This window comes from Gopherus evgoodei, chromosome 1 (assembly GCF_007399415.2).
Source record: "Gopherus evgoodei ecotype Sinaloan lineage chromosome 1, rGopEvg1_v1.p, whole genome shotgun sequence".
NCBI classification, from domain to species: domain Eukaryota; kingdom Metazoa; phylum Chordata; order Testudines; family Testudinidae; genus Gopherus; species Gopherus evgoodei.
The window spans coordinates 152,815,752-152,829,415 of NC_044322.1; the positions used below are offsets into that span (position 1 = coordinate 152,815,752).

Sequence of the window (13,664 nt, forward strand, 5' to 3'; positions counted from 1 at the left end):
ATCCAGTGGACGTTGTGGACCCAGCTTGATGACCTGGACTTTGCTGACGACCTTCACTCCTTTCGCACAGTAAACAGCAGATGCAAGAGAAGATCAACGTAGTGGCAGCCACATCATCACAAGTTGGCCTCAACATTCACAAGGACAAGACCAAGATCCTTAGGATTAACTCCATCAGCAATGACCCAGTCACACTGAATGGAAGCCCCCTGGAAGAAGTGCAGTCCTTCACCTACCTATGTAGCATCATCGACCAGCAGGGTGGCACTGAAGCAGACATCAAAGTAAGGATTGGTAAGGCAAGAGCAGCCTTCTTACAGCTCAAGAACATCCGGAGCTCCAGAGAGCTGTCTTTGGCAATAAAAATTCGACTGTTCAACTCCAATGTGAAATCAGTCCTACTATATGGAGCTGAAACCTGGAGGACAACCAAAACAACCATCAGGAAGATCCAGACCTTCATTAATAGCTGCCTCAGAAGGATTCTCCAGATCCGCTGGCCAGACACCATCAGTAACATCCACCTCTTGGAGAGAACCTGTCAACTCCCAGCAGATGAAAAAATCAGAAGGAGAAGGTGGGGTTGGATAGGACATACACTACGTAAGCAGCCAACTAACATCACCAAACAGGCACTGCGGTGGAACCCCCAAGGCAAGCGGAAAAGAGGCCGTCCAAGAAACACCTGGCGACGCGACCTTCAGGCTGATAGCAAAAAAATGGGGTATACCTGGAACCAGCTAGAGCGAATGGCCCAGGATAGAGGACTCTGGAGATCTATGGTTGGCGGCCCATACCCCGATTGGGGTGACAGGCATGAGTGAGTGAGTGAGTGAGTGAGTACCTTTGTATATCTTTTTGAAATCCTAGGTTGAAAAGCACTATGCTATTGCAAAGTATTATTTTATTAAAACATTTACATAGTGTTTGGGGTTGTTTTTGTTTTTCACAAATGTCTCAAGGTGTTTCCTAATTTACAGCCAGATAAAAGTAGCATCAGACATACAGCACTGTGAGCTGTGATTTTAAAAACTAACTCAGCCTACCACTGGCTACTAATTGATGGGTGGTTGATTCCATAGGGCATGGAGCACCATTGCCAAAATCCCATGGCCAAAGGTTATTCCCCCAAGTAATCTTTATGATCACAGTGGGTAGGGTGCCAGTAACAACCTATGATCCGCGTCTAATCAACTGACCACACACAGTGTAATTAGTTAGATCTTTTCCATTCATGGTCAAATAAACTAGGTATTAATTGCCACCAAGTTCACCCTTGTTTTTAGTGTGCAAGTTTGGTAGTGAGAAGGGCTCCCTCTGTAAGGGTGATGTAGTATGTTTTGACCACAATTGCTAGACTCTGTTTCCCTCTGAGGAGAGTGGGACAGATATTGCTTTCTGCTACTTATCTGCTCCCCTCATCCCCCAATCCTGGGGCTGTCCAGGAGCTGGTTTAGCCCTTGGCAGAAGCTGGAATAACCTCAGAGGCTCTAACTTGTGCTGGCAGGAACAACTGCATAGGGGCCATTTTGTCAGCCGTGGATTGCCGGAACACAGTGCACTCTGGTGATGCTCCCACCCACTGTGACCACACCCCCTGTGTCAGTGAAAGAACAGGGTCAGGAGTGGGTGGTGTAGAATGGCTGCATACTACCTAGGGATTCCACTAGAGCAGTGGTGCCTAAACTTTTTTTGTGGCACTCCCCTCCTTACCAGTAATGGCCTCTGTCCGCATCTCCTCCCCCATTACTGCACAATTGGCTCAGCAGAGGAGCTTAGGCTGAAGGTGGAGCTAGGGGCATAACTGGGGAGGGGGGAAGGAGCTGGGGCTAGAAGTGGAGCTGGCCTGGGGGTAAAGAGCGAGTGAGGGCAGAGCTGGGCTGGGGGCAGAGCTAAGGTTGCCAGGTGTCCGGTTTTCAACTTGAACGCCCAATCGAAAAGGGACCCTGACTGCTCTGGTCAGCACAGCTGACTGGGCCGCTAAAAGTCCAGTTGGCTGCAAATGCTGCCAGCTCTATGAGGCTTCCAGAAGCAGCCAGCATGTCCTCCGGCTTCTAGGCGCAGGGGTGGCCAGGGGGCATCGTGTGCTGCCCCTGCCTGAGATCTGGCTCCTCAGCTCACATTGGTTGGGAACTGCAGCCAATGGGAGCTGCGGGGGCAGGGCCTGCAGATGAAGGCAGCGTGCGGAGTCCCCTGGATGCCAGAGGGACATGCCAGCCACTTCTGAGAGCTGCTTGAGGTAAGTGAGACCCCAAACCCCCTTCCGCACCCCAACCCTCTGCCCCAGCCCTGAGCCCCCTCCAACATTCTGAACACCTCAGCTCCACCTCCAAGCCTAGAGCCCCCTCACACACCCCAACCCTCTGCCCTAGCTGGGTGAAAATGGCAGGGGTGGGGCAAGGACATTTGGTTTTCTGCAATCAGAAAGTTGACAACCCTAGACAGAGGGGGGCAGAGCGGAACTGTGGTTAGCATCAGAGTGGAGCTGGGGCTGGGGCCGGAGCTGGGCTGGAGATAGAATGGAGCTGTATCTGGAGTTGGGGAGCTGGGCTGGGGGCAGAGCGAGGCTGGGTGGCACTCTCCACCCCCTGTGAGGACTGGCCTGGGCCCCACTGCACCCCCCCAAAAACATTCCTCCACACTTCCTAGGGGGCATGCCCCACAGTTTGGGGTCCACTGCCCTAGAGAAGGGAAGTCCCCAGCTCCCCTGTTAAAGCAGCTTTCCAGTTGCTTTGTACTATCTGAATGTGTTTCATTTAACATTTGATCAAACAAAAGGTTCTGATAATCTTTTCTTTTCCCAGGCATCTTCATGGTCCTTTCTCTGCTGTCGATTGTATATGGTGCATTACGCTGCAACATCCTTGCCATTAAGATTAAGTATGATGATTATGATGTCAGCGTGAAAGCTGCAGCCTACCTCTGCATATTCCTCTGGAGAAGCTTTGAGATTGCCACCCGTGTTGTAGTCCTAGTCCTGTTCAGTTCTGTGCTTCAAATCTGGGTCCTGCCTGTGGTACTCCTGAATTTCTTTGGCTTTTTCTTTTACCCCTGGATTCTCTTTTGGCAAAGCAAGTCCCCTTTCCCTGAAAACATAGAGAAGGCGTTGACCAGGGTGGGCACGACCATTGTACTGTGCCTCCTCACCTTCTTGTATGCTGGCATTAACATGTTCTGCTGGTCAGCTGTGCAGCTGAAGCTAAATGATCCTGACTTAATTAACAAATCCCAAAATTGGTACCAACTGGCTGTATATTATATGCTAAGGTTCATTGAGAATGCCTTCCTCCTCTTGCTGTGGTATGTCTATAAAACAGACGTCTACCTGTACGTGTGTGCCCCTTTATTAGTCCTGCAGCTGCTGATTGGCTATTGCATGGCCATCCTGTTCATGCTGGTGTTCTATCAGTTCTGCCACCCATGCAGGAAGCTCTTCTCATCCAGTATTTCAGAAGGTTTGCTGTCATGTTTCAAGTACCTCTGCTTTGCTTGCAAACCACCTAAGGTCACTGCGCCTGTGGATAAGGCAGACTTGAAATCACCGGATGGTATTGGTGATGATGCGCAGGCCAGTTATAAGACAAATGAGTCTCAGAATGGGAATCCGCATCAGAGTGTTTCTTTCAATGCGTAAAGTGGCTAGTGGAAAGCAGGCAGAACTGGAAAGCTACTGCATGCTTACCCAAAGCATTGTGTACCTTGGACTCTGAGCCTTGTTAATTTTTCTGCCAGTGCAGCTGTGCTGCATGGGTACTCTGACATGCATATGCATACGGCACACTTGACACACGTACACATATAGCAGCCACTGTCTGTGGATTTATATTACATGGTGATTCCACACAGAGGTTTATCACCTGCTTAGTCTGAAATCCTACAGGAGACATCTTTATATTGTAGCAAAATGGACCTAACCCTGGTCTGATTCATTCAGGAGGTCTGAGGAGAATGAGAAGACCTAGGAAATGCAATATGTAGAGAGTGTCATGAGAGCGGGCCATTTCAGCATGGAAGCTGAGCATGGTACTGGACTACCTGGTAATTGTAGATGATTAGCTGTGGTCTAGCTGGTTTTCTGCTTTTACATCCTGACTGGTGCAATACCATATCACAGGCCTTTGTGACATCAGGATTGAACTGCTGCAAGGCATTCTATATTAGGCTGCCCGCGATGCAGGCCAGTTCCCTACTGCTGGTATTGGAGCATGATTATTTCTGAGAATGGCCAGAGGGCATTAGGCTGATGCACTCTTTCACTGTCTGCATTTGCTGCTGCTTACTTTGCTGATCAAGTTTAAAGTATTAATTGTAATGTTTAAAGCCTTGAATGGATGGAGTGTCATGTGTATTACCAAACACCCAGCATAGTGTGTCTGGAACCATCTCTAACTAGCGGCAGAGGCATAACAATCAGTCGTATAGCAGCAGAAGAAATTCAGCCCATCTTTTTTATTTAATGTTATGTTTTGGTTATCAGAGCATCAGTATTTTGGACTGCCTTGCCCTGTTGGCTTCAGAAGTGCCACAGATTTGGGTCCTTTTAAAAGAGGAGCTTAAAGACTTTTTCGCATAACATCATCTTAATTAATCAAAATTATTTGTGTGCTTCATAAGGTGCTGAGAACACTTTGGCAGCTGGGCACCTCAGAAAGACAGTTTATTCAGAGCATTTTGAAAAGAGGTTTGTTTTGTTTTAAAATGCAGTACATTGACTGCAAGTGTGAAGAATGCATTCACTTATTCAGCCTTTCTTGTTTGATTCAGCACCTTGTGTTTGTCCTGAGCCTAACACACTGTAGGTGCCACTGGAAACAGATGATAGGAATTCATTAATTGGAATCCCTTTTACCATTCATTGGCTAAGTCTCTATTCTGCTTTAAAGTATACCGTGACGTCCTTGAAAGAAATGATGATATCAATGCACCTGTATCAGAATTGTCATGAGATGGGAGGAGGGGCGAAGATGTGGCAAGTTGCGCTTGCACCTAGAATGTTGCAAGAGTCTGAGCTCTTTTTATTACTGGATGTTTTCATGCTGCAGCTGTACAGTGTAGCATTTATTTTTTTTACTTTGGTCTCGCTGTGTGTGTGGCATATATATGTTGAATACCTCATTACATTATGAGGTGGGATAGTGTAAAGGCTTTCTTGGCACGAGTTTGGCATGGGCACATGATTCACATGTGGGGTTGACACCTACTCTGTAAATGAATCCACTTCCCCAGGTAGGTTTTGAATAAGTTCTTGGGGAGACTGCAATATTTCTGTGTAAAGAAAAAAACATTCTAGATCATTTGCAGAAGTGTCTTAAACAATGAGTTAGAGGAACAGATGGTGAAAGCTGTAATTGTCTTCAATGGAGCTACACTAATTTACACAAGCTAAGAATATAGTGCAGAATTTTTTTTCTTGGTCCAAGCCTGTACAGTTGGACACACAGGGGTGTATTTTCCAACTTACTGTAGAACCTCAGAGTTATGAACACCAGATGTGATCAGTTAAACACACCTCATTTGGAACTGGAAGTAAGCAGTCAGGCAGCAGCAGAGACCAAAAGAAAAAATATATCATACAGTACTGGGTTAAACGTAAACTACTAAAAAAATTAAGGAAAAGCAACATTTTTCTTCTCATAGTACAGTTTTGAAACTTTACCAAGTCAATGTTCAGTTGTCAACTTTTGAAAGAACCATAACGTTTTGTTCAGAGTTACGAACATTCAGAGTTACAAACAACCTCCATTCCCAAGGTGCTCGTAACTCTGAGGTTCTACTGTACTTTGCTGAAGTTGGGAGTCTAACTTCATATTTAGACACCCAATTGATGACTATGAAAATCATCATTAGGTTCCTGAATACCTAAGTAGGTGCTAATTTAGCACCTAGGTCTGACATTTCGCCCCTTGGCTAAGGCAGTTTAGCTTAACCTGAAGAGGGATATTACTTCTGGGGAAATTCTGTGCCAAAACATTTAAAATTCTGTACGCAATATTTTAAAATTCTGCAAAATTCTGTATATTTTATTTGTCAAAATAACAGTATACAATTACACCAGTTTCAATTATTTCAGTATTTCATTTCAAAATACCTATCAGCAACTATATAGTGTAAAACAGCCCAATGTCTGTAACAATACAGACACACACAAAAATTCCTGCAGGAGTAGAGAGTTAAGGAAACCCCTACAACAACTCAGTTCTTGTTTCTCTGCCCCTTCCCCCTAGAGCCCAGCACGGGGGCCAGACACCCACACCTCCTCCCGCCCCAGAGCCCAGCTGCAGGGCACCCCCCCAGCCCAGACACTCACATGCAGAAGCTGACATCTGAGAGTGTAGTATACACATAGACATAGTAGTGTTTTCTTTCACATACAAATAATGAAGTTCTATGTATATACATATTTTTAGAGAATGTTCTGTGTTATTTACTATTTTTATACTGATTTACTGAAATGCATGTAGAGGCTACTGAATATATTAAATAATTATAACGATGACTATATATGGGTTTTGTTGCAGTTCTGATGCCTTTGCCTTAGCTATGCAGAGGTAGCCAATTATATCTGAGATAATAGGTCAAATACTTCTATGTAAGTGTTATTGTTTAAGGCTGCCATGTTCCAAATATACAGTCATTACATCTAAGAGAGGAGGTTAAATAAACCCATCAGATAACATGTTTGCTATATATATTTTTGATCAATCTGTTTTACCACTGCTGGTGGGAAGAGAATGTACGAAGGAAAGACAGAGGCAAAAGTCCTGTGCAGTGTTGGACTCTGTATTTTAAAGGATAGCTGTTGACTGACATTTCCCCCTTCATCCAAATTGTACTATGGGTCAGGCTCTGATGCATGACTGGCCTGGGGTACTAATGGTTACGCTGATCCTATGCATGCAGTGACTAGGGGTCCACAAAAAAACCCCTTCCTCCAACATTGACTGTCACTGATCAGAAACACTGGTGTCAGATCTGCACTCTGGTTGGTCAGTGTGGAGCATGAATTAAAGCTGTTCCCTATCTATTCATATTGAGGAAGGGACAGTGATAGCTATGAGTGTGTGCGCATGTGTGTATGTGATTTTTCATATGATAAAGGCTTGCAGGACCTAGTTCTTGTCTATTCTCCTATATTTGTAAAACAAATTTTTAGAAACCCAAGTTGAAAGTTACACCACATTGGCATGTTTCATATCACACCAGATCTGTTTGGACAGAACTGCAATGTGTGTTTGCATTATCTAGGTACTATACTTGGGGAGGAAAAAGGCATCAGTGTTCTTAGTGGACAGCATGTACCACTAAAGATATTAATTAATCAGAAAAGTTGCTTTGTAAGTGAGCTACCAGTATAAAGAAACTTGAGTCAAATAAGGAAAGGAAACCCTTACGTTACATTGCAAATGAATGTAGGGTTGCCATTCTTGTAATTTTTATCACAAATCTCATGATATCTCATGTTTTTCTTCAAGCCCCAGATCATGGAGTTATGTGACTGGGTGAGAATCCCAGCTTTTCATTTTTTTAAAGTAACACCCTAGCCCTCATCGTTGCAGAGAAAAGATTGAAAACGAGACCCTCTAAAATCTCAAGAACCAGAAGGCAAATGAAAAGAACTTTCTTTCATTCACTTTTTAAAATCTCATGGGTTTTAGCCAATCTCATGATTTTTGGGACCTGACTCATGACAAGTCAGTGCATGGAGCTGAACTTGATAGCTTCTCAAGGTCCTTTCCAGCACTACATATCTATGACTTCTGAATGCTTGGGGTTGGCAAGACTGATATATATTTTAAAACAAAATTGCTGAAAATCAGTTTTTTATGAAAATACCAGCTCCTAGCTTTTCTCTGCCACAGTTGCTAACATCCAGACACATAAAGCAGAAATTTTCTTTCACTCTATGTGCTATTCTAATCTAGGTTGACCACCTTTTCAAAAGGCAAAAGCGGGACATATGCAGGAGCCCCGCACCCTGGCCAGGCCAGAAGCCAGAGCTGGACTATGGTAAGAGCCGCCCAGGGAGCTGGGGCCACTGTGGGGAGCAGGACCCTCCACCTTCCCTGAGAGGAGGTCTGTGGTCCCCGAGAGCAGCCTCTGGCCCATGTCCCCTCCCCTGGGGTGCACTGCCCATGGCAGGTGGAGGGGCTACAGCCCCCCACAGTGGCCTGGGCTCCCTGGGCTGCACTTACTACTGCCTGGCTCCAGCTTCTGGCCTAGCCAAGAGGAAGGGCCTATGGGGAGGAGGAGAAGAGGGTGGGGCCTCATGGCAAGGGGCAGCCAAGGTCCACAGGGAAGAGGCTGGCACCAGCCCTGAGTGTCAGGCAGGCACAGAATGGCCCCGTAGGGAATCTGGGACAAATGCCGTCCTGGAGTCTTTCAGCCTGAGACCTGGACTTGACGTCTATATTTCAGGACTGTCCCACCCAATTCTGGTTAGCTGGTCACCTTATTCTAAGTGCTTATGTAGCAAAAGACAGAATTCTGAACACACACACACACACACACCTCTCTCCCTCTGATTTGAGTTTGGAGAGGCCCAGGACTGGAAAAGCAGCAGATTGAGGGTCATGTGAATTCTTACTGCCTAAAAAAGTCAATATAGTAAAAATGAAATATTTTGCACACTTACCATAAATTTTTAACTCTCTGGACAAAATGAAAGGCAGTTTGTTCAGCCAGACAACCTACTATATTGCTGGGGTGGGGAGAGGGAAGAGATCCAAATCTTATGAAAATAGCAAAATTTTACCCGAGAAAAAATTGTCAATTCTATTCTTTGCTAAATTTTACCCTGTCCATAGTGGGAACCCATTATTGCTGATGGAAATGGCAATATTTTCCCCATAGTTGAATAGCAAGGTCTTGTGAAATTTTCAATGTATATATGAATGCAGTGCATACTTTCAGAGCTCTAACTGCAGGCCAGGATTAAAGTACATTTAGAAGTGGGAGCCAATTGCAGGGTGCCAGTTGTTGCCAGGTGAGATTTTAAAAAGGACACATTGTTGCATGAACAAGCTAAGCAATATAGCAACAGTTACAATTGCAGTTTTGTGCCTTTCTGGTTAAAGTGAACACATTAAAAACGGAGACAAGCATAGCATGTATTTAAAATATAAATAGAAAATAATGTTTAAACATATGAATATATGGGTGTGCGCTAGCTGTCTGCACAGATTCCCAATTGTCAAGATTGCTCGTCTTTAGTATCTCAAGATTTTCAAAAGGGACTAGCGAGTTCACTCTTTGGGTGTCCAACTTGAAACCCTTCAGACAGGCCTGTATTTCATAAAAGTGCTGAGCAGCTACCCTCTGAAAAACAGGCTCCTCTAAGGTGTCCCGAGTTGGGCATCCAAAACTTGAGGCAGTTAAAATTCCTAGTGATTTTTGAAAATCTTTGCCAAGAGCAACATGCCTTTACTTTCTCCAAATAGGACAGTCAGGGCAAAAATAGGATGTTTGACCTGAGACCAGGTACAGAGCTGATTAGCTCACTGAAGAATAGAATCCGCCTTAGGGGTATTCAAGACCTCTGTGGGGAAACAGCACACAGTGCATGCCTCACACTACATCAACCTTAAACCTCTGCTATTAGGTCCTCACTTTCATGAGCATTAAAATCCACATATACATTTTAGCAGAAAGTAACAAAGCATAATATATGTTTCATCTATTAGCTTTTGAAAAATTTCTTCAAATATTCTTTTCTTCTGGCTAACCTCTCCTGTCAGTCTACAACTTTAATCATCCATAAATGGTGTGTCCAACAAAATGATGCATGGTATATTTTGATAACCAGACAACAAAGTCAGAGGTAATCAGGTTACAGATTAATTCACTCTGACTTCTGCAGCCTTCTGAACTTCTAAGCATTAAATGAAGACCATAGCATCTCACTGAAAGACACTTGAACTATATTTATGTCATGATTATGTATGCATTGTTGTGATTGTAAACAGACTGACAGTTTTGTATCCTGAATTGTGCCAAATACAGTAACTGTAACAAATACAAAGCTATATGCTTGCATCTACTGCTCTGCAGTCAGTGACCCTAATAAATTTTGTTTATGTTCTTTAAGCGGTATTTCTTCCTGTTTTTCCCCCTTGTTGTCTATTGCATTGTGAAGGCAATATTAGAATACGGGTGTTGTTATAGAAAGGAACAACAAAACATTCACATCATATTTTCTAGGGTTGCTTTTTAATCAAAGCATCACTGTTGTGAAAATGGGAGTGTACAGATGCTTGCATGTCCTTGAAAATGGTTGATGCTATATGCAGACTGCTAGCAAGATTCTGCTCTAATGCATTCAGAACCTGCAGGAAAAAAAGGCATTACAAAAGGACTGGAAAAGAGATTTTCCTGGAAAAGAAAAGTAGACACCAGAACTACATTTAGAGATTACAGTTATTAGAACTACAAATGGATACAGCCTTCCTTTCATCTTTAGTAATGCTATTTCCTCTAATTTTGATTTAACAGACCAATGCTAGCACCAAAGAGCTATTTAGAACAATCTGACTTTACATTACATTAATCCCTTTGGAGACCTAGACCTACAGTGTGCTTCAGTGTTCAAATAAACCATTGTTGTATGGCTAAAGCCCTGGCTGGGATGATTTAGTTGGTGTTGGTCCTGCTTTGAGCAGGGGGTTGGACTAGATGACTCCTAAAGTCTCTTTCAACCCTAATATTCTATGACTCTATGATTCTAATGGTGCTCTTTTAAAATCAAATGAGCCCTAAACTGTGCAGCGGCATAATGCTATTCCAGGGATTAAAATAAGTATATACATCGCAACTTTATGCTAAGCTATATGGCTGAGTCATTTCAACTCTGATGCTTGGGAATTTCAAGACAGCTTTTAATCCCATTTGACGGTGTTTTGAAAGCAGATACACAGTACTGCCAACTCCTGTAAATCCTTACTATCAAATACGGCCAAGATTTTCCAAAGCGACTAGGGATTTGGAGTACCTGAGCACTCATCCTGAGGCTCTTCAGAGGGACCTCATTTTCAGAGGGCTGACTTCAGACAGGCTCCTTTAAGGAGTCTCAAGATAAGCACTCCAGAACTAAAAACCTCAGAAGTGCTAGTCACTTTAAAAAAATTTAGCCATAGTCCTCACTACTGTGAATGACTTCAATAAACACCATAGTCTGTGATAGTGTTTGCAGGACCAGTCCCTAAGATCGCTTCATATCTCACTATGAATGATGATCCAGTGGGCAGGGTGCTAGACCTGCAACTCAATTCCCTACTCTGCCACAGACTTCCCGTATGAGTCACCTAGTCTCTCTGTAATCTGTTCCCCATCTGTAAAATGGACATAACAGTACGTACCTATCTCACAGGTGTGTAGTGAGGCTAAATACACTAAAGATGGTGAGGTGCTCAGATACTGTGGTAAGGCGGGGAGGATTTACCTAGTACCAAGACAGCTAAGTCCCTCTACAAAGAGATAATAAGCACTGTCAGATAATACTAATCACACATATACTGTAATGTGTGTAACATTATCTTGCTCTCTGCCTCACTACTCCAGGCTGTGTTAATAACAAAAGCAAGGATTGTTTTGAAGGGTTAACGTCAAGTGAAGAATCGCCCTTCTGGCTGAAATGTTTTTTCCTATTATTCTAACTTGTCACTGAAAATGATTAGAGAGTGTAGTGAGTTGGTGTGGCCTCTCTCTGAGCCTGATGGGGAGGGACCACTCTCCACCCCCTGGAACCAGGCAAGCCACACACCCCATGGCAGAAGCAAAGGGGCAGGACAGGAAGTTTAAAAGGTGGGCCCTACAGCTCAGTGGTGCAAGAGCCAGGGAAGGGAGCAGATGTCCCTCACCTGCGGCTGATCCGTGCACCAGAGACCGAGTTCTACAGCGCCACAGACCCAGAGAAGGTTCCGGGATTGCCGACTGACCAGTACCCCTGGCCATGTACCCCGGGAGATAGAGAAACCCAGGAGATTGAGGTACACTGAGAAGGGGTAGTAGGAAGTAGCCCAGGGACAACAGACATTAGTCTGGTTGTGTCGCCAAAGTCTAGGTAAGCATGTTTTGGTGGTATCCCCGCTTACCCAGCCGCAGAATTCTCCACCACTGGCAGGGCCCTGGGGATGGGACCTGGTAGAGATAGGGTGGGCCTGGGTCCCTCTACCCTGGGATGGCAGCCTACCCACTTTAGGCCGGATGGCCTGCGTTTGCTTGTTGCTCTGCCAGGGCCAAAGCCTGTAGACTGCTAATTCCTCTGTTGAGCATTGTATTTATAGGCACAACATAGTGATGAGCATGGCTTCCCCCCGAGCCTGACGGGAAGGGACGGACATGGGCCACTACAGAGGGGAAAGATGATTTTTTTTTCAGTTTATTTTGTATAGTCCATTTGACTATTTCCTCCTAAATAGCTAATGAGATTCCCTTGTTGTGTTTGTGCGTCTCCTCCCAGCAATAGAGGAGAGAGAAAAACCTTAGAAAACTGGAAACTGTGACTGTAAAACCACAATAATGAGGAGAGTGACATAGTGGCAGGTGTAGTATGCATAGCTACTGTTAATACCTCTTCTTTTGGTTTTTGTTTTAACAGTAGACTAGATTTCAAGCTGACAGTTTCTCTTTAATTATGTTTTGTTGCAGTACACACAGGAACTTAAATCTACCATTCCCTCTACTCAGAAAAGGGTACTGTTCAGACATATGCTAATAATATAGAGGCAATGAGCAGAAAGAAAACGAATCACAAAGCGAAGGCAGGTAATAGGGATTGTTGCCTCAATTGGATGTGGAAAGAAGACTAACTTTGTCAGTACCTTGGGCCCCTCTGTACAATGTGATCAGAGATCAATGCCACTGTCTTGCTGGGATCTTTTACCAAACTAACAAAGTGATTCCCCAAAAAGTCAGTATTTGAGTCCTCTATTAGGAAATGTGTTCTACATGTACAGATGAGAGATGCTGAAGTGGGACTGGCCAGGGCTTGCAAATAACAAGTCCTGCTTTATAGTTACATGCTTGTATAAAACCAGAACTGGACCAAAGCCATCTGGAGTCAGAGAAAGGCAAAAACATACTGAAAAGGAATGGAGAAGCAGATTATTGGAGATGTTGGAGTGGCGGGGGGGCATAATAAGTGAAAAATTACTTCTGTCTTGCAGTGAATTAAGGACCAGAGTAATGATATTGATGGTGTCTTAATGATTTATTGTGCATGTAAGGCAAAGCCAGTGAAAGGTGGAAGCAGTTCCATAGGGTTAACTAATCAAATGACCCACCTGCCAGTTATGTTTAACTGTTCAGCTTGACTTGCCATTTGGTACAAAGTGAAATGGAAAATCACAGAGACCTGAGCAAGAATCCATTAGCTAGCACCTATAAATCACTCTTCCTATAATCACCCAAAAATGCAGCCAATGTTGAGTTGCTATCTTAACTAAGCAAAGCATAAATAACCTCTCTTTTCTCAGTGCTCTGAAACAACTTAGAAAGGAGAAACTTCAAGTCCAAAAGGTTCATTGCAAGGAAAAGAAAGGAAAAACATCTGACTAAGGGGTCATCTAAATCAAAACATAACTTTGCTGTGGACTTAGACACATCACTTATTCATCAGGACTTCTCCTGTGCTAATTCTCTGGCTAAATTCTTTGTGCAGACTTTCCATG

General features: G+C 44.0%; 1 protein-coding gene across 1 annotated transcript in view; it reads left to right on the forward strand.

The window, feature by feature from the left end:
- The window catches only part of XK (X-linked Kx blood group), a 31,456-nt gene extending 25,920 nt beyond the window's left edge, over positions 1 to 5,536 (forward strand). Inside the window, exon 3 of the mRNA XM_030575709.1 lies at positions 2,805 to 5,536. Coding sequence (XP_030431569.1) covers positions 2,805 to 3,634 — 830 coding nt within the window. The 3' untranslated portion in view covers positions 3,635 to 5,536. The remainder of the gene's footprint in view (positions 1 to 2,804) is intronic.
- The last annotated feature ends 8,128 nt before the right edge of the window (positions 5,537 to 13,664 follow it).